This window comes from Dryobates pubescens, chromosome 4, assembly GCF_014839835.1.
Source record: "Dryobates pubescens isolate bDryPub1 chromosome 4, bDryPub1.pri, whole genome shotgun sequence".
In the NCBI taxonomy this organism is placed as follows: domain Eukaryota; kingdom Metazoa; phylum Chordata; class Aves; order Piciformes; family Picidae; genus Dryobates; species Dryobates pubescens.
In genome coordinates this window covers 3126196-3147583 of record NC_071615.1, presented here as the reverse complement: position 1 = coordinate 3147583, position 21388 = coordinate 3126196, and the positions used below count along the sequence as shown (strand labels likewise).

The window sequence follows — 21388 nt, the reverse complement described above, 5'->3', positions numbered from 1 at the left end:
CGCAAGCGGCGACGCACACCATGAGGAGCCCAGGGTGGGGCAACGCTGCCTGGGGACCCCCTTTCAGGTACAGATCCCCTATTGCAGTTCCCCCAGCTCAGCCCTTGCATCACTGCAGGGCTCTTGCTTTGCAGCAGGTGGATCTGGAGGTGCTGGAACTTGTCTAGAGAAGGGCCATGGGGATGAGAAGAGGGCTGGAGCTCCTCTCCTATGGAGACCTAATTGTGGCCTTCCAGTATCTTAAGGGGGCCTACAAGAAAGCTGGGGAGGGACCTTTTAGGGTGTCAAGGAGTGATAGTACTAGGGGTGAACGGAGCACAACTAGAAATGGGTAGATTCAGACTGGATGTTTAGAAGAAATTCCTCCCCATGAGGCTGGTGAGACACTGGCACAGGTTGTCCAGGGAGGTGGTGGAAGCCTCATCCCTGGAGGTTTTGAAGGCCAGGCTGGATGTGTCTCTGAGCAACCTGATGTAGTGTGAGGAGTCCCTGCCCATGGCAAGGAGGGTTGGAACTGGATGATCCTTGGGGTCCCTTCCAACCCTAACAATTCTGTGATTCGATGACTGCACAGGGATTGTGCTGCTTTCTGAGCAGAGCCTTAAATCTGCAGGCTGAATGACCGCCCCATCTGGCTGATAAGCTGTTTTATCACAAGTACAGTGACCAGTGGGCAAGGCCCCTCCCCAGCACGCTTCCCCAGCAGCAGTAAGATCCTCTTGCCAGCACGGCTTTGCCAACACAGCCCAGCCCTGCTGCAGCTGCCCAGCTCCAGCTGCAGGCTTTGGGAAAACGCAAGAGCATCAAATCATCGAATCGGTTGGGTTGGAAGGGACCTTTAAAGGTCATCTAGTCCAACCCCCCTGCAGCGAGCAGGGCTATCTTCCACTAGAGAAGGTTGCTCAGAGCCCCACCCAACCTGGCCCTGAATGTTTCCAGGGATGAGGCTTCTACCATCTCTCTGGGCAGCCTGTTAAGCATCTTCCCCAGCAGCTCACACAAAACATAGTTTCACATACCCAAACCCAGCATTTTATCCCAGAGGAAAGCAAAACAGAGCAGAAAATCTGCCACTCATCCACAAGCTGAAATGAAAGCAGCACATCCCTAAGGCCCTGCTGCCAGTGGTCTGGATTATGTCCTGCACACTGGGGGCCTCCTTCAAGAATGAAGCCCCCAGCAACGCAAACAATCAGCAGCAGCATTTCATCAGCGGACACAAATCACCACAGCAGCGCTAACAACTCGAGCGCCTGGCTACAGGCAGCAACTCCTCTGCAGCACTGCCACCAAGCGGCGCACACGCAGCACTACAGACCGCAACGCTCTGCCAGAACCAGCATCCGTCCCAGTTGGTGCCGTCAATTATAAAACCAATAAAAGCCATCAGCAGAGTCTGAAGGAGCCAGTCAAGCCCTCCGCTACGCTCCTCCCTCCCCCTCAGACCCCCATTAGCCACCAACTTCCCCAAAATTCAACGATCCCACCGACAGCGACTGGGCAACAGGTCTGTCAAGGAGTCCAGCATCCAAAGCAACATCACACCCAAAACCCAGGAGGAAACAAGAGAAGTTTGGTCCCCAAAGCTGCACGTGGAGCACCATCTGCGAGAGCTAGTCAATATTTCACATTATTTAGACAGCCAGGATCTCTTTCGCATACATGTTTGCATCCCGGCATATGTGCCTCACCGACGTGGTGCTCCGCACAGCTCCTGGCCAGGATCCATCACCCAACAGCTCCCATCACCCGCAGACACCACTCAGGACCAGGGAAAACTGCTGTGCCCATGACATGCAAGGCAAAGCCCACTGCCAGCAGGTAAAAACTCGCCATTTAATCTTGTGCAGGCTGCTGTAAAGGCACTGAGCGTACACACACACACCTTCACACCTCTCCTTGGTAACCCCAAAACCTTCAGGTTGGAGCATTTCCAAGCAATTTTTCTTATTCCAGGGCTGCAGAGCACTGAGTAGCACCCAGCAGCACCTACTCCAGCTTAGCTGTGAGCAGCTCCACTCCCCAGCCTGTTTGCCTCAGCCATGCCACCTCCACCGCACTGCTTCAGCACGGCTGGGCTGGCGAGGAGCCAGCATCTGGAGCAGGAGCAACACATTTCCGAGGGAACACGAGTCCCATCTGGCAGAGCACATGGCTGCAGCACGGTAAAACCCCCTGGAGCACCCTGTGCCACACCAGCCTGGCAGTCCCAGACATTCCCACGCGAGCCTCTTCCCCAGCCAGACCTCGATCCCAGCTGTAGCCACTCCAGCAAGTGAGAGCACCGGCATGGAATCATGGAAAGACACATCCCACACTGCAGACACCACCGAGCACGGATGCCTATGGCAGGTTCCTTCTTGCACATGGTGCAAGGACATGAAGACACCTGCAGAGCTCCAGGAAGGGGACACGATCCAGTCCTGCCATCCATCACAGGGACACCTGCACACAGCTTAAGCTACAGGCACTCAAAGGAGCATTTTGGTACCGGTTGCACTCCTGGTCCCACTGGGGCAGCTCCCTGTCCGTAGTATCTTATCCTACCCAGGGACAATGTAGGGTCAGCCTCAGTCCCAAATACTCTGCAGTTTCCTTCACAATCAGAACTATCACAGCCCACCACAGGGAATCAGCCCCAGCCCTGGCCTGTCAGGAGGAGAAGGAGCAGAGGGAAGGTTGGATGAGGAGCTGTGGGCTTAGAGTGTCCGAAGGGCAGATGAAATTCCTTCCAGCTGCCTAGTGTAAGACAAGCTGTCATGGAGGCTTTCCAGCTGCAGTGCTGAAGCAGGAAGCACAGTGCTAACAAGCAGCTTTACACACAGTCTGAGCTAGAGACAGGTTCAGATGGACAGGTTGGGGACCCTGCAGGGCAGGGTCACCACCCCAGCTGGTCAGCAGCAGCAGAATTGAGCTGATGCCATCAGCCAGGCCCCAGAGCCACCTGGCACCAGACAGCCCTTCCTGGTGCCACAGCAGCAGTGCTGCTCACGGTAGAGATGTAAGCCCAGCATGGGGGCTCAAAGCACATCCCAAAGCTTTGCAGGTGGAGAAACTGAGACATGGGCAAGTACAGAGACTTCCCTGCATCACCCAGCTGTCCAGCAGCAAAGGCAGAGAGACACTTGAACCTCAGCACTGGGTTTACCAGCAGCAACGCTTTCTCTTGCTAACTGCTTGGAGAAGCTGCCTGGGCTGTGTTTACCTGGTCTCTTCCCTGTCAGGAACCAGAGCCAGGGCAGGGAGGAGAGATTCAAGCCACAGCCTTCCTGAGGATGAACCCAATGCAAATTCAACCTGGCGGCACTGCCAGAGCATTCCTTCCTCCATGCAGCCCTGCAGGAGCAATGCTGATGGGCTGGCTTAAGCCTCGTACACAGCCCAAAACTCGCTGCCCTGCTGCCCTGGGCAGGACCTGGAGCTGAAGCTGCTCCTCTGAGCAACAAGCAGCTGCGTTTGCAGGAGGAGGCCGCGGGCAAGTCACTCCCTCTTTGGATCTCTGTGCCAGAAAGTGATGCCAAGGGGAGAAATTCTACTGCAGTGAGCAAGGCACGGCTCACCCCAACCATGGGCTTCTGCCAGCAGAAAGGGAGGGGAAAGGGGGAAACCACAACCATCTCCATCTGCCCGGGGCCAGAGCGTTTGCTGAACCAGCGCAAGATCTGCTTCACCCAGGGACACGCCAACAGGTCCCAGCAGGCTGAGCCACGCTCCTCCAGCCGACTGCTTGCCTGGAGGTGTGCTGGCACCACAGCACAGGCAGGGAGGTGCAAGCTGGCAGCGCTGCCAGCACCAGACCTGCTGTACCCCCTTCCCTTCCCTGCCACACCAAGCAAGTGTGCCCAGCAGTACAGCCACTGGCCGCCCGGGCAAGGTCCCACCAACATGAGCCGCATGCAAGCACTTTGCCAGCACGGGCACACACCACCCAAAGCAGCCCAGTTCGGAGGTTAAAAAGCTTCAGGGGCCAGCACGTCCCTGCTCCCATCCCCCTGTGATGCTCCAGTGAGTGCAGAGGATGGGCATGGAGAGGGGGTGCACACTTGTCCCCCTCCTTCCCAGCTCCAACACAACCAAACGTACCTGCTTGGCACCACTGAGACATAAATCACTGAGCGCTGTTGGGAGAGGAACTTGGCGGGTGCAGATGTGTCAGCTCAGTGGAAAACATCTTCATCTCTGCTCAGCTCTCCAAAATGGCACGGGCAAGGGAAGAGGTATGGCAGAGTGACTCACCACTGAGAGGGGATGTGACTGATGGGGAGGTGAGATACCAGCAACCACACAAACCACACACCAAACGTCTGGAGGCCGAAGGCCTCGCCAGAGGAAGCAGGAGGGAAACGAGCCCCACGTGCTCAGCCTGCTGGGGGTTTGCCCAAAACTCCCTGGGAGGAGGGAGCCACCAGAAAACATTGCCTGGCCAAAGTGATGAAGGTGGGTGGGTGGATTTGCCCATAGGGGAGCAGGTTGCTGCATGCCACCAGTCACTCATAACCTGCAGGATCTCTCCATCTCAGCTCCCCTGGTCCCCAGGCCTGAAACCCAGCCCCAGCTGGATGAGTTGGCTAAGGCTGCATTGTGAAAGAGCCAGACACGATAGGGCTGAGCACATCTCCCCCCCCATGGACACAGCACTGGCCAATGAGCCAGCCTGCCTGCCTGCCTGGTGCAACACTGGTGTGCACCAGGGCTGGGAAAGCTGCTCCACACCAGCTTGGCTGCAGGCGACCAGGCGGCACCTTCACAGCATTGCCGTGCTGCCATCCATGCTGACTGCCAACCCGGCACAGAGGTGATGGCTCACTCGGGCACCCACGAAGGGTGAAGGACAGCAAGTGGGAGGTGACAGAGAGACACCACTCAATGCAGAATTCACTCCCTCAGTTCAGTGTCCCGAACCAGCTGGCAGCACCGACACAGCGGGGAGAAGCAGCATCCACGAAGTCTCTGCTCATGTGGAGAGCACCTCCACCTCACAGGGATCCACACAATGGGACCCAGCTGTGTGACAGCGCTGGTGGCCTGGGCAGGCAGGAAGCTGGCCACGTGTGGTGCCAGTTGCAAAGCACACCCCAAAGCCGAGCCTTGGGCACGAGCCATCTTTGCCTGAGAAGCCACAGCCCCGTCACCACAGCACTGACAGCCTCCAGCAGCCCACGAGAGGTGAAGTAACTCTCCCCCATCAGCCCCATCTGCCCGTTACAGGTTTCTGACTCTTATGAAATACTTCCAACCGCCAGCATCTCACCCCCTCCTCCCTGGGCCATGATGGATAGACACACTGCCAGGAAGCAGGCATGCCACCACGCAGCGCTGGGCAAGGGGCTGTGGCAGCAGAGGGGCCCAAGCTGAAAAGCCTGGCCCCAAAGTCTCTCTGGTCTGAGCCCAGCGGGGCTGGGAAACACAAGCAGGGAGGCTTTGGGTTTATTTCCATGGGATGCTTTCAGCCCTAGACACCCAAGGGAGATTTGCAGCCCCATCGCAGCCAGGGTCTCAGCCGGCTGCTGGGCTCTGGCATGGAGCAGGAGCTGCAGCCGCCCTTGGCCGGGAGCACAGTCACCTCTTCCCCCATTCAGCTCTCAGAGCCTTACAGGCAGCCAACTGGGACACCAGTCCATGCCACAAACAGCTGGATAAATGCTTTTGTCCTCCTGAGTTCCCTTTCCCTGGCGGAGAACTAGAAGCCCAAGCACAGCAAGTACCCACTGGCTGCCAACCCCCACAGGGCTCCCCTCCCGCTTCTGGCAGGATGGCTGCCACACCAGTACCAGCACCAGTACCATCTGTCCCATGCTCACTATCCCCAGTGCATCCCTGATTCTCTCCCTGCAGAAGCAGCTTCCCAAAGGGGACTCTTTCAGGGACCCCTCCTGCAGCACACAGCTTCCCAGCCCTGCCCCACGACACAGGGGCACACAGCACAGCAGGGTACAGCCACAGCTCTTTCTCCTGCACAACTTCATGTCTGCAAGCAGCTGAGCTCCAGGAGTGCTGACAGGGTGAATCTTTGCCTGCTGGGGCAGCTCTAGTGACACCGGAGCTGCCTTGACTCGGTGCCACGCACGAGGCACACATTGACACAAGCCCTCCAAACACACCAGGACACAACCAAGGCACCTGGACCACAGCCTCACCAGTGCAAAGTACAGAGGTAAAACTGACACCTCCTCCCAGATCCAGAACAGTCAGACTGATTTAACTCCCCATTTCATCTGCTAAGAGCCACAGTGAGCTCGGGGAGAGCATCCTCCAGCGGGAGGTCCACACTCCTGGCCCTTGCCAGCTCAAACACCACCGTGCTGCTTTCCTTCAGCTGCAGGCATCACCACCTTAAAAGCCAAGGCGAGTTCTCCTCCCAGCTCAGTGCAGCTCCCCATTGTTTCCTCTAATTTTATTTTCTTCCACGTGGGAATCTGTGTTCAGGCTCCTTTATTTTTAAGTGGCTCTTGCTCAATATTTACTACTGCTCACAGCTGTGTCAGCACAGGAACGCTGTGCTGGGTTTGCAGCAAGCCCTCCTGCTGGTGCCTTGCCATGATTTCAGTGCCCTGCTACCCTCCTGGTGAAGCACCACGATGCCAGGCTCCTGCAGCCTAGGGACACCAAAGGGCAGGGTGCACGCACAGAGCAAGGGGGGTTCCCTGCCTCTGGGGAAATAAATGTCATCAGGCCAAGCCCTACTGCTCACCTCCTCCTCATCTGAGAGCTGAAACAGCCCCAGTGCCCTGGAGATGGTGGAGGAGGAGAAAATGAGAAGTAGTGGCTGCAAGGGTTCAAGGGATAGGTGCTCCTGCCCCAGCTCTGGCCCCAGCATCCTGCAGACTCAGTTTCCATCGTGCAACAAAGCAAATGCAATCTCAGGTGCATCAGTGCCTCAGGGCTTGGGGCCACAGAAGGACATCACTGAAATGCCCTGAAGATCAAAGAATCCCAGCATGGTGGGGGGTCAGAAGGCACCTCTGGAGATCATCCAGTCCAACCCCCCTGCCAAAACAGGATCACCCACAGCAGGTTGCCCAGGATCATCAGGCAGGTTTGGAATCTCTCCAGAGACGGAGACTCCACAATATCTCTGGGCAGCCTGCTCCAGGGCTCCAGCACCCTCACAGCAAAGGTTTTCCTCATGTTCAGATGGAACCTCTTGCTTCCAGTTTGTGCCCACTGCACCTTGCCCTGTCACTGGGCATCACTTTAAAGAGCTGGCCCATACTCTTGCCCCCCACCCTTTAGCTCTTGCTGAGCATAGAGAAGATGCCCTCTCTTCTCTAGGCTAAAGAGCCCCAGGTCTCTCAGCCTTTCCTCCTCACACAGATGTTCCAGGCCCTTCAAGACCTTTGCAGCCCTCCATTGAACTCCTTCCAGTAGTTCCTTGTCTCTCTTGAACTGGAGAGCCCACAAGGTTACCCACCACCTCCCTGCTGGCAGCATCTTCATGGAGGACAGTGAGAAGTTACCAAGGTAGGAACATAAATCCCTCTGGCAGATGATTTTTCCTCCCACTGGAGGGGCCAGGACAGAAACCATCTCCCTGGGACCCTGATATGATGAGCAGCCAGCCCAAAACAGGCAGTCTGGGAAGCACCAAGCCAGTCCCACATTAAGCCTGATGCAAAAACACTCCAACCACTGTGAACACCCCTGGGCCACTGCTGGCTGCTGCAGCAGAAGCTTCTGCTCTGTGTCCCCAGCCTGAAATCCCCCACACCACGTTGGCTGTCTCTCTTTCTGCTGGCATGATTAAACCTGACACCCCAACAGGGGTCCACCAAAACCTCCAGGCTCTCACTACACTTACACAGCAAGAACCAACTCAGTGGGCTCTTCAGCTCCATGTTTACTAAGATGCTGTATGGAAATTAATAAAGAGTCATTTTAACACTCAAACTGATTAGCAGAACCCTCAGGAATGCAGAAGGTGGCTGCTAGACTGTAGTCTTGCCTTCATTCCTCTCCTGATTTTCTAGGGCAGCATCCAAATGTTTTTTCTCTGGCCCATTCTTCACCACAGTGAAGACCCTCCAGCTACTGGTGGCCAGCACAGGGGGCCTGAGGATGAATCTGCTCCCAGCACCAGCCACACATCTTCACTGCAGGTGCTTCTACTCCTTCCTATGCACAGAAATTTGACACCCCCCCCATTTTTATGGCTCTGAGCTGCTGTCCTGTGCCTTTGTTAGCAAAGAGCTCAGAGCTCCTTACCCATCATTGGCAGGGCCCTGAGAGCTACAGGCACTCGGGAGGGGGAGGTTGTTGTGGGATGGCACCGGGGTACTGGTCCCCACATCACCTGCACCAAGTGCCTGCCAGCAGCAATTAAATCAGCCTTCAAAGAGAGATCCCAGCTTTCCCAGCGCCATTAGCCGTGCCCTGGAGGGAACACGTTCTATTTTCAGCCACAATGACTTAAGACCAGGTCACCAGCAGGTTAAATGGGACTGTGCAGCATTATCTCCCTGCCCTCCCATTGAGAAATTAAACACCGCTGCGTGACGGGCAGCAGCCAGCCCTGCGGACACACGCCGGGATGCCCACTGAAAGGGAAATGCCACCTGCTCGCCTCTCCCCTCAGCTTCCCACGGCTGGCCTGGTCACCCACTGCCCTGGCTGCCTCCCTTCTGCGTGGGGGGCCACCGTGAGATCACCCCGAGGTTTATCCCTGCTTGACCTCCTGCCCAGCATGGTGAAGGTTCACAGCCGGGACAGTCCCCACCAGGCCCCAGATCAGGAGCGCTAGAAGGAGTCCGGGCACCCCCATTCTGCAAACCCAAGTCCACACAGTGCCAAACCAGGACTCGTATCTCACTCCTTCTTCCAGAAATCAGCTGGCTCAATTGCAAGTCCCCAAGCTGGAGGCTGCCCCACACCACTGGTTTCACCAAAGCCACCAGAGAGGTGGCATCTCCCCATAGCAGCTCGATCTGCTCTCTCAGTAGAACCCAACAAGTCACCACACCACCAGCATCTGGTGGGGAGGTGACATCTGGATGTGGGTTTGTTTTGTTGCCCAGGCCCCTGCCAGGCACAATCAGCACGAGCCAGGAAGGCTCCAAGCCCTGGGAGCTGCAGCCTCTCTCCATCGCTGCTTATTTTAAAGTCTCTTCGCAAAGCACCTGTCACAGCTCAGCACCCCTTGGGCAGCTGGCATTGCAAAGGGAAACTGAGGCACAGAGTGTCCCAGCACCCTGTTCAGACCTGAACACCACAATGCCAACATGTGCACGCTCAGCACGCAGCCAGCAAGCAGCCCCCACACAAACACAGGCAGCACGAGAGGACTGGCTGCAAGGAACGCCCCAGCACTGGAGTGAAGGCATTGCCATGTCCCCACCGTACTTGATGGGCTCTGGCTTCACAATTCCCACTTGGACACAGCATGGCTAGGATGGCATAAGTGCAAGGTGCCGCCAGAGGTGCCCACATGTACTGCTCTAAGTGCCTTGTGGGCAATGCATCCCTCTCCCAGAGTATACTACTGACCTCCATGGTACAGGGACCAGAACCACCCCAGGAGAAATGCAGCAATGTGCTGTGGACTCCTGGCTATGGAAGAGTAAGATCCAAAGACGAAGCACGATCCCATAAGCCTCTTTAGGAAAACTTTCCCTCCAACCCTGCATTCAGCCTATTTTCTTTCCAGAGGCTCCTGCCCTCTTCACATCCTCCTGACCACCAGCCCACACCACCTTTTTTGCACCAACACAGCACCAAACCATGAGGCAAAGGGGTTCCTGTGGACCACAAATGCCCAACACCACACACCTCGGCCGGTAGCAGGAGATAAACACAGAGGCAAACATTATGGTGGTGCAGTTTAACTCCTGATGAATTATGCAAATCTGTATTCAAACAAGCACAGCCCTTGGGCTATTGACAGATTGCCAACCTGGCCCCAAGTTCACAAGGCAGGGACAGCCACCCCCCTCCCTCAGATGAAGCACTAGATGGTTGTCCTACGCACGTATAGATACACACACCTAGGTCTTTGCACATCTCAACGAGGGAGACCAAAGGGCACCTGCAAGAACCCTTCAAGAGTGACCTCTGCATTTCTCCTTCCTCTCAGCAGCGTTCAGCCTGACCAGGGAAGGACACAGAGCTCTCAGGTCCTCCACAAGATGGAAGCAGCTCGGGTTGATGGTGAGATTCAAGGTAGGGATTCAAGTTAAAATACACCAGGGCTGGGGCTGGGAAGGAGTGTAAGCAGAGGGGAGCAGGAAAGCGAAGCCTGAAACGCTTGTGCCAGTATGAATGTCAGCCCTGAAGCTGACCTGTCCACAAACTGCTCACAGAGAGGGCTCATCTGATGAAAACAGGAACTTCCAATCCCACACGAACCTGAACACCCATTAAAAGCAGCAGAAGAACTGCCACTTTGTGTCACTGATCTCATTAATGAGAAAGCCCCACGGCAGCACGGGGATTGCAAAGGGAAACCCCAGCAGGGCACACTGTGCACACCAGGAGCCTGGCACGGTGTGCCAGCCCAGCTCCCAGTGTGCCTACCCAGCTTCTGGTGTGCCTTCTCGGCTCCTGCTGTGCCTGCCTGGTTCCTGGCGTTCCTGCCTAGCTTCTGGCGTGCTGGACTTTCACCCACAGCCCGGGAAGGCGCCTGCACCCATCTGTACTCGCCTGCCCAGATCTTTACTCGCTGGAGTACTACCCATTTAGCCTGCATGTGACATGGCATGTGGGACGCCTCCCCACCCAGACCAGGACACAACACACCAGGATGACACACACTGCGTGGAGATAACACAGGGCTGTTCCATTCACACGCTGCTACCAGCACCGCCTGCAAGCCAGCCAGGAGCTGAATCCCTGCAAAGCCACTGCCATTTCTTTTATTTTTTTTTTTAATTATTAAAAGCAATTAAACTTAACATATTAAAAGCATGTTCAAGCCACAGGGAATTCTGCTGAGAAGAGACCGGGGGCAGAAAGGGAAGCACGGGCAATATATCTAACCACCAAACGTAAAAAGGGCTCTTGGCTGGCAGTAACACGGCAGGGGAAGATGGATGGCAGCAGAAGCAAGAACAACCTTTGCAGAAGTTGCTGGGGATAGAGACCCAGACAGATGGGGTCGAGTGCCTTAAAAAAATCTCTGATATTCCCCTAAAAGGGCATATTTCCCCCCACCCCCAACCATACCACATCAAGCCCACCATATTCAGCTTGCCTGCCTGCATCCAGCCTCCTTCAAAATGGCTCTTTGGCCACTGCTCCGCTGGCAACAGAATTTATTCCCAAGGTCAGTCCAATCCTTTTGCTGTTATTTCAGGTCTGGCTGGATTTAAACAAAACCCAGCCTCAGATAAACTGAGCCCTCCCTCAACCGCCCATCACCTCCCTGATTTAGAGATACCAAACTCTCAACTACCTTTTCGCTTCCCATCACCGTCAGGGACAACAACTGGAGAGGGAAAGCAGAGAGCATATTGTGCACCCAACAGCTGATCCCCGCGGCATGGGGAGAGAGCCCAACTGGCAGCGCCTCGGCAGCGCCGTGCGGCGCGGCTCCCGCTGCCCCGGCCAGCGCCCACGAGGCTGGGTACAAGGGTTTGGTGTGGTTGCTGTCCCCTTGGTGCTTTAAGAGCTGGGGAGTGGGGAATAATAAGCAAAGCAAATAAATAGCAGAGCGAGAAGAGGGTTTCCCCCAGAGTCAGCATGCCTGCAGACATCCAGCTGTGCCATCCCGGAGCAAAGCTAGCCAGGAGCATGGGGATAGGAGGAAACCCCCAAATCATCACAGCCACACTGGAGCACTCCCCTCCCAAACTTTGCCTGTTTAAGAGCATCCCCACCTGGAAAAGCCAGCGAGAGGCTGCCACAGTTGGACGCAGTGCTTGTCCCTCACCACAGCCCCGCAGGTAGGGAGCTCAGAGCTGCCCTCGGCTCCCTGCCCACCCCAACCCCGCCTGCGTTTTGGGGTCGGTTCAGGGCCCGCTGCGCTCTCCATTTCAGCGGTGAGGCAGAACAAAGCACTCCCTTGTCCTCAGCACCTTGAACAGGCAATGCTGGATCGCGTTACCCAACCCAGACCAACATCTCCTCGTCCCGGCAAGGCAGCTTTCGTGTCAGCACATGCCAGGCTGGCCCCGATTGCCTGCACCACCTCCCGCCCCAAGCTTTAACTGGACCAGTTCAGTAGACGCTGAAAACACACAGGGCCTTGTTTCAACTCGTCGGGCGCTAACCCCAGTTAAAGGAGGTGATCCGACAGCCTCCTGCCGGTCGCAGCCCCGGCCGAGCCGCGAGGCTCACCTGGAAGGCTGCCGTGAGGACGTTAATTCCTCTTAACAATGTTCATTTCCATATTCATCAGAAGATGGTGAAATGACAAGATGGGGGGTTATTTGCTATATAATTATAAACTAATTTCAGCTTTACCCTGGGTTATCCTAAGAAGGAGATCTAAAATTTCCCTTACGAAAGCCCTGCTCTGCTAACCACGTCTGCAGGAAGATTAATTCCCGGTGATTTCCATCTCTCCAACAGCTGCTGTGCTGGGAAAGAGCAGGAGCCTGTCCCCCAGCACCAGGGACCTGCTTGGTGCCCCATGCTACCCCCAGCTAGAATTTCTAGCACTAGTACATCCTCCAGATCAAATTTTCCCTGGCACACCATCAGTCAGGGCTAGGAACGGTGGTTGTCCAACCCCACCAAGGAGACTCATTGCTGAGTGGGGGGCAGGAGAAGGGCTGCCAGAACCCATGCTGATAAAACACATCTTTACCAGCATCACATATCAGGGGCAGGGCCAGGTTCTTGCCTATTCAGCTGGGAAAGGTATTAGAAACCCTAACAAAGTGGAGGATCCCGCAGGACCTTGCTCTGAGCAAGTTTACGTCACCACATTGGCCCTTGGGCTCTCGTCCGCAGTCCAAGCCCAGCGTCTCTGACACCAGTTACCACTAGTTATAATGAGAACTTCAATGGGTGCTGGAAAAGAGACTACAAAGTCCTTCCCACCTGTCCTGAGGGATGGAGATGCCACCCCGCAACCCATCCAACCAGCAGGACCTTGGGAAAACACCAGCATACGAGAGAAACCGTGCTCCCAGCATTCCAGGAGCACACACTAGATGACTCCCATAAAATACCTAAGTCCCATTTTTCCTCCCATTTAATCCCCAGAGCAAAACCGAAGAGGCTGCTCCTGCCTTGCTCACGGAATTGGCTGCAGGCCCGTGGGAGCTGCAGGGGCATCACTTAATGGCCGAGCGCTTCCTCCGCCCCCGGGGATGCCTGGTGTAAACGGGAGAGTGTGACGGGTCCAAGCACAACATCCCCGCCCGGCACAGGCCAGCATCACCTCCCCGAGCACTGCCGGACAAGCACGCTCGCTGCTCTGCTTGAAAACACATATCAAAAAGCATCTAATTTCACCAGGGCCCCAAGGGAGGAGGGGAAAAAAAAACCCACCGCAGGCAGGTCTCTGGCCGCGGCCGCATTCCTGCCGGTGTTACGCAGAGAGCGCCCCTGCCCCAAAGAGCCCCCCGCGCTCAGCCCCTCGCACCACCCCCTGGGCGGGCAGGGATGGGGGGGGAACCGCGATTTCAAGGGCCATTAAACACCGATGGTATTTTCCTTGCAGCATCAAAACGTGACCAAAAAGAGCCGCGTCAAACCACAGCCAAAAATCCCATCACTGGTACGGGAGCCTTGCTGCTGCGCCCCAGCCCCGGGCAGGGCTCGGTCCAGCACGGTGTCAGCGCTATCCCGGGGTCTCCTACCAGCCAAGAGATTTTAGCATGGATGCAGTTTCATGAGCAAATTGTGCTTCTGCTGGCACTGCCGACGGCAAAGCCTCCTCTGCAAAATCTGCAGGCTCAGCAGAAGCACCATTTTGCCATTATAAGGATGGCTACAGTGGGATTTTGCTGGCACAGCAAAGCTACCCTTGAGGGGGGCGGGGAAGGGTATTTTGGATTATATTTTTTTCCCCTACGCTGCTACCCGACCCAGATATCTGGAAAACTTCTCCCTGGGCACTGCAGGCCTGAAAGCAGGGATGGTCCTCAACCCACTTTAAATCCCTGCATCTGAATGCAATACTAATGTGGAAGCAGGAAAGCTAGCGAACCCAAACCTCTCCCCTCCGCCTGACCGATTTCCTTCCAGCCGGCACTCCCGAGCTCCATTTAACAACACAAAGTCAGCTCTGCTCATACAGGTGTGCCCCTTTTCCCGGGCCCTGGAAAGCATTTCTGAAACGGGTTTGAATGGAAGACGCTGGGCATCCTTTTATCCAAACACAGACCCGCTCCAGTAGCCCTCCCTGTACATATCCCAACCCAAGGAAGGATACCTCAGTATGCAGCAAAAAAAAAAATAAACGGCAGATTTTTGTTATTATCATTTTAACCTCAGTCTTTTTGGCACACGAATGCTGTTTGCTCGCACACAGACCCGCTGCTTGGCAGGGACATGGTCCCACAGCAGCCCTTCACGATTACATCCGAGGGAGTCTTTTCACCTCCCCCAAAACACAGAAGCTGCCAAGAACATCGCAACCGCCGCAGGATGGAGCCGAGCCCAGGACACTCACTTGGACCCAAAGACGGTGGGGCAGGGAAAGAGCACAATAATGAACCCCCCGTATTTTGAGCTGCAAGCTGCAGAGCAGGGCGAGCTTCTGCTTTAATGCACTCGGCCGCCCGACTCCATCGACTGCAGCCTCTTTTTAGGCAAGGGCTTCCTGGCGACCGCTGCCAGGGACGAAATTCCATTTCAAACAGTCACTTTCCTCCCACGACAGAGTCCGTTGGGAGCACCCTGCTGCTCCCCAGCCCCCTGAGCCCCACTGCCTGCCTTAGAGATGGGGAGATGGCAATGGGTGAGAGCACAGAGTGGGGCACTTCAACCTCTGTGTGCTTCCAACAAAGGGGCTTCTGTCCCCATCCCCTCGGCATGCATGGCGGCGTATGAAACGCTACCACAGACTAGAAACCCCCCAGAGAGAAACCAAGGGTCTGGGGGTCACCAGACATAGCCCAGTGCCTGTGTTTTGGCGCTGGGGCAGAGCCTGGACTGGCATCATGAGCAGAGGGTCTGAGAAAAACAAGAAGCTGGTGCTGGAGATAGCAGGATTCTCAAATATGGCCAATCCTGCTATTTTTACAGGGGCTTATTTATTTTAGGAGAATGCTGGGACAGATTCAACAGCCTCTTTCTTCAGCCCAGTTGGTATTTAAAGATCAGTTTGAACTGACTCTATTTAAAGGCTTTGCCTCCTGCCCACTTTTCTTAACCCCCTTGCACAAGCCTTTGCTTTCCACCCTTCCAAACCCCTCCTTAAAACAAAACAAGAGAATAAAAACCACCACCACAACAACAAAAAACTCCATACGGCAACATCGACGCTGCAAATGCAAACCTACAAAGGGCCCCTCCTAGCAGAAAACAATCCCCATTTCAAACAATGCTGCTGAAGCTCTACAAAAAGTACTATTAATAATCCCAGCCTATCCCACTGCTGGGGTATAATGGGAATTTTGATTAATTGTAAGGATCTTTCTATGGTAGTTTCACCCTGTTGTGAATTGGAAGCCGCTGGCACCAAGCAAGCTTTGGGAGCAATCATCCCAGGGAGCACGCAGAGAGAGATGGGCACCCGGAGGAGCTGTCAGGCGTAAGGGAGGATTTTCCAAAGAGTTCAGAGAAGTAGAAATTAAAAATAATACATTAATAAATGTTGGAGAGATCTGAAAACTCCTTCCCCTGTGTGTGAGGCCCCGAATCTGAGGCTCGCTCCTAGCCCAAGAGCTCACGGACGGCAGCACGGAGCAGGGCTTTGTGGGCTTGGCTGGAGCTTGTCGCTTCCCTGCAGGACTGCCTGGAATTCAGGGAAGCACCAGAGAAGGAAAGTTTGGGAGGAGAAATAAAAAGAAGAAAAAAAAATAGGCAAAGGGGAAAAAAATAAACAACAAAACCCCAACAAAAATCAGCAAAAAAACATTACAACAACCCATGCTCAGTTTGGCTTGAGATTGTCCAGACAGATTTTTGCAGTGATTGCATTCAGCTTTAGCAGGAGGGGGAGGAAGGGAGGCAAAAATACCCAGGGAAAAAAAAAAAAAGGGAGGAGGGAAGAAAAAAAAGACAAAAGGGAAGGAAAAAAAAGGTGTTTGCCCATGTGCTTGGCTTCATAGCCGTTCTCTTTACACCTCTCCTCCTAGCACCTGGAAAATTGGCACTGCCACCTAGCTTAAAACTAATAAATCTTTTTCCCTCGATTCGGGCTGCTTCCTTCTCTGCAGATGTTGGCAATCAGGTTTGCAAATTTCAAAGTCATTCATCCCGGGCGGCTGGGAGAAAAGCAGGTTTATTATTGCAAAACCTGTCACCCTCCCAACGCCTAAAGTAAACTCCGAGTCACCTCTCCACGCCCAGGGGAAAGAAAAGGAGAAAAAAAAAAAAAAAATAAAATAGCCAGCGAGGGAAATCAAACGGTCAGAAATCCCTTGCGTCCTCCTCGGGAGAGCCCGGCGGCAGCTCGGCAGCTGCCCGGCAACACAGCGGGCAGCGGAGTGGGCAGAGCCCAGCCTGCCAGCCGCTGGGAAAGGGAGCTTGGAAACGGGTTAAAAACAAAATAACCCCTCACAAATTAAAAAAAAAAAAGAAAAGAAAAAAAAGACACCACAAACAACACCGCAGTGGAGGCAAATAAATAAAAAGCTGACTGTGGGAAAAATAATAATAATAATAAACCTCGTGCATTCCGATGTCTGGTTTTGTTTTTGAAACGGAGAGGCGGCCGTGGGACTGCCCGGAGACGGAGCGCGGCGAAAAGGGAGGAAAAAAGAAACAGGAGGAGGGAGCAGTCCCTGCACACAAGTTTGTTTGCAGGCTTAAAAAATAATCAGCGAAGGGAGGGGGGGGAAAAAAAAAAAAAGAAAGAAAGAAAAGAAAGAAAAAAGGCACAACACCAAAATTCTCCCTGCCGGCAGCGCTCCCGGGGCTGGCGGGGACTGCGCCCGGGCTTGGGAGCAGCAGCTCAGCTCCGCGGAGCTAAAAATCACCCAAACTACCCTGTTTTGCCCCATTTCCCAGCCCGCGGGGATGGTTTTGTGCCCAGCCGTGAGGCACCCAGTGGAGCAGAGCAGCCTCTTCCCCTCCGCACCCCGATCGGACCAGCTTTCCCGAAAATTCCCATTTATCCCCAGGATTTATTCCACAAAACACCCGCAGCCGCCTCGGCAGGGATCTTCCTCGGTGCCAACAAGACCTTGCGCTGCGAAGGGGGAATTTTATCGGCTAGGCGTGATTTTTCCCCCCCGTTGCCCTATTTTTTTTTTCCTTATTCCCTTACTTTTCCCCCAATTCCTCTACTTTTTTCATATTTTCCTCCATTTCCCTATTTTTCCTCTAGCCCTCTCTTCTCTTTCCCGTTCCGTAGTTTTCCTCTCGTTCTCCATTTTTCCCCTATGCTCCAGTTTTCCTCCCGTTCCCTTATTTTTTTTCCAACCAAGACAGGCGAAGCACAAAACCCGTGGGGAAAACACACGAAAAAGCAGCAAGCAGACATCCAAATATATATTTTCTTTCTTTGTGTTTTGCGTTTGAAGCCCCGCCGGTCCCGGGAGTCCGCAGCACAAGCGGAGAAAAGGGGAAGGAAGGCAAAGGGTGGACGTGGGGGTCTGCCGGGGCGGGGGGGGGGGGGGGAGGGTCCGCGGAGCCTTACCCGGGTGGGAGTGGAGGCTGATGCCCGATGCGAGGAACTTGCCGGGCTGGAGGGCGGCGGGAAGCCCGGCGGCCATGGGACCGGCGGCGGGAGCCAGGCGGCCGGTGACTCCCAGTCGGTGACTCTCCATGGCCAGCCCGGAGAGCAGCGGAGGGGGGCCGTGAACCGAACGGGGGGGCCCGAAATCTCGGCCATCCATCATCCACTCGCCGGCTTCAAGGAATCTCCCGGATCGCTGTCGGTGCCCGCCACCGCCTTCCCCCCCACCCTCCCCTCCCGCCCCCCACCCCCCTCCTCCTCCTCCTCCCCCGAAAAAATCAGATGGTTTTCAAAAATAAGGCGTCCAAGCGTCCCATGGCGCGGTGCAGGGAGCCAGCCCCGGCGCGGCGGTCTCGGTGCTGCCTGCAAGAGAGAAGTAGGGGGGTGGTGAGAACCGACCCGCCTCGACCCCCCCCAAAAAAACATCCTTCAAAACCCACCCGGCACCTTCCCCACCGGGGCGGAGGAAGGGGAGAAGGGGGAGGTAACAATAATCCACGGAAAACTTGTGGGAAAGGACCCCGGGGGGGGGGGGGAGGGAAAGTATAAGTATTTTTTTAAGTTTGGGGTTTTTTTCTAAAGAGGTGTTAAATTTGTGTCCCCCGACTAAAGCGGGGAGAGCCCACGGCGGCGCCCGCAGCCCGGCTCCGGCGGGACGAACCCGGCGGGGATGCGGCACGGCATTCCTCCCCGGAGCGCAGGAAAACAAACCGAAAAAAAACCCCAACCACCACCCCTCAAAAATCATAAGAGCCCCTCCACTTTGCCACTTTCCACCCCCTCTTTAATTTTCTTTTCTTCGTGGAGCTGTTTTACTCCTCCAAAGGCCTCACCCGGGAGCGGGGAACTGGCGGTGGCACTCGCCGGGAAGGAAGCTCCGGCGGCGGCATCGCTTCCCCAGCCCCGGTTCTCGCCTCTTTTCCCCCTGTTCCCAAGACTCCAAACCCTTGGAATGTGGGGTTTTTTTGGGGGGTGTTTTTGGATTATTTCCTCCCCCCTCCTTTTATGTATTTTTTTGTTTTCCCAGAGCCGCTCCCGCTCAGGAAAACAAACTACTTGTTTCCCAAAAGACTGGAAAAAGAAAAGATTTTAAATTATCTCTAGTTGTACTTGCAGACTGATGAAGCGATTCCCCCGCCCGTCGGGTTTTACATCAGGACAGTGAAAAATAATAAACACGGCGAAGAATAAAGGGGGGGGGGAGGTGGTGTTTCTCTGCCTGTCCCCCCCACCTCCGCCCCGTCCAGCGGCTCCCGAGCCCCGGGAGCTGCCGCTCCGCTCCGCCCCGGCCCCGACGCCCTTCCCCGGCTGCTCGCCGGCCGTTGCCAGCACGGGAAGGGGGGGGGGGGGGGGGGGGGGAGCAGGGGGGGAGAAAGGGGTTGCCGTCCAAGAAATGATTAACAACAAGCACCCACCCCACCCCCCTCGACAAAAAAGAAGCCTGAAGAGGAGAGAAAAATGTAATTTCTAAAGCCAGACCAAAGCGGTGGGATTTTTTTTCTGGTTTATTTGGGTGGAATTTAGGAATTGAATTAAATTGAACGCTGCCTGCGTGGCTGAGCGGGGCGAGTCGCACCCCGGGGCGGCCGGATCCCGCTTGGAAACTACTAAAATGCGAGGAGGGAAAAAACCGGCTTTAAAAAAAAGAGGTTAAAAAAGCGGGTTGAGGGAGAAGGAAGCGGGTATCCGGAGAGAGAGGCCGGCGGGAGACGCGACGTTCCCCGCCTGAGACCTCGGCCGGGCTTCCCCGGTGGGGAGGGAAGCGGCTCCTACCTCGGCGCGGTCAGGCCGCCTGATCGCGGGGCATGGCGGCGGTGCGGGGCTGGGGCGGGGGGTGCCGGCTCGCCGCCCTGCCCGCCGCCCGGCTCCGCTCCGCTCCGCTCCTCAGGGGCAGCAGCGCGGGAGCAGCAGCAGCGGCGGCGACGAGGAGGAGGAGGAGGAGAAGGAGGAGGAGGCGGCAGCGGCGGCCGCGCCATGGAGCGGCGGGGCCCCGCCGAGCTGCAGCATCGCCTCCACCCTCCCCCCCCCCCAACACACACCAACCTCCCCCCCCCGCTCCCCGGGCTGGCCCCGCGCGCGGCTCGGCGGCGCTTAAAAAAAAATTTTAAAAATTAGAAAGGGGAAAAAAAAAAAAAAAAAAACAAAAAAAAAAGGCGCGGGGCGGGAGGGAGGAAAAAAAAAGAAACAAGGGGAGGAAAAAAAAACGGCGGCGCCGGGGCCATGAAACACGCATTGTTCTCCGCGCGCCTGGGGCAGGTCCACCGCACCTTCGCGCCGCTCCATTGGTCAGCCGCGCCGTCACTCATCCGCGGGTAAACAGGCGGCGGTTTCCAGGCTCCCCGCGGCCCCTCCCCTGGCGGTCTCGCTCCCGCTGCCGTTTCCAGGCTCCCCCTTCCCCAGCTCCCCTCAGCGCTCTCCCGCTCGTAGCTGGCGGCGGTTGGCTTGGGAAGCGGCTTCGGGTTGTGTGTGTGTGTGTGTCCCCTCCCGCTCTGGGGAAGCTGCTGGGGGTGTGAGTAGAAGGGGAAGGGGGGGGGGGGAAGGAGGGAAGCCGCCCCACGACCCCCTTTATTATCTGCGGAGTTTCAATCGTTCTCCTCCCCGCCGGGCCCCGGGCGGAGGGATGTGAAGGTTTTCTCCCCTCCTCGGGAAAAGCTGAGGGGGAAGTGCCGGCGGGCCCTCTCCCACGGCCCCGCCGCGGACAAAGCGGCCTTTCAGGCAGAGGGGGAGCGGGGGCGGGGAGGGTCCCCCCCCGCCTTTCCCTCCCTCCGAGCCCCGCCCCCCCAAAATTTAAAAATAGGGTGAATAGGCTGGAGGAGGAGCCCACCACACACACACCCCCCTCCAGATTTAACCAAAATTCTGTTTTTTCCAGCTGGGTTTAGCGCTAGAAACAGGCGGGAGAAGCCGCCCGCGGGGAGGGATGGGGGGTGGCGGGGGGAGGGCACTCGGCTGCCCGCCAGGCCTTGAGCTCTTCCCCGCCGTCCAGCCCAACTTTTACTTTTCCCTATTCTGTCATTTCGCTCTTCCACACTCGGCCCGGCGCAGCACCACCGGGCACCTTGGGGGAGGGGTGCCAACACCACCCCCCAAGCTTCCCAATCCACCGCTGCGCTGATTTACTCAATCAAAAATCGGCTTTCGGGAGGCGGGCGGGGAGGGAGGATCGTTAATTTCATCATGGTATAATTTTTTGTTTGTTTGTTTATAATAAACACCCCCCAGGAGAGGAGCGTTGCGAGGTGTCCGCCGTGGTATAGACAAGAAAAACAGCTCTAGAAGGGGAGAAACAACTCTAAAAGAAGAAAAACCTAGCCCTAGAAGTGAGAAACTGCCCCAAAAGGGGAGAAATAGCCCCCAAAGGGGAGAACGAGCCCCAAATAAGGAACAATATTGCCCCATAGGGGAGAAATCGCCTCAAAAGGGGAAGAATGAGACCCAAATAGGGGAAAATGTTGCCCCATTGGGGAGAAACAGCCCCAAAAGGGGAGAATGAGCTCAAAAGGGAAGAAAAACCTAGCCCTAAAAAGCGGAGAATGAGCCCCAAATAGGGAGCAATATTCCCTCATAGGAGAGGCTCAGCCCCCGGAGGGGAGGCTGGAAGCGCTTGCGGTCCCCGCGCATCTCGGCACCCCCGGGTACCGCCGCCCACCTCCCCGGCAC

The 21388-nt window shown here is 55.9% G+C and overlaps 1 protein-coding gene across 3 annotated transcripts in view; it reads right to left on the bottom strand.

Annotated features, from left to right (window-relative positions):
* The window catches only part of TNRC18 (trinucleotide repeat containing 18), a 59329-nt gene extending 41377 nt beyond the window's left edge, over nucleotides 1-17952 (bottom strand). For all 3 annotated transcript variants that reach the window (XM_054180320.1, XM_054180321.1, XM_054180322.1), the window contains exon 1: nucleotides 17690-17952. In XM_054180320.1, coding sequence (XP_054036295.1) covers nucleotides 17690-17891 — 202 coding nt within the window. In that variant the 5' untranslated portion in view covers nucleotides 17892-17952. The remainder of the gene's footprint in view (nucleotides 1-17689) is intronic.
* Nucleotides 17953-21388: the final 3436 nt, after the last annotated feature.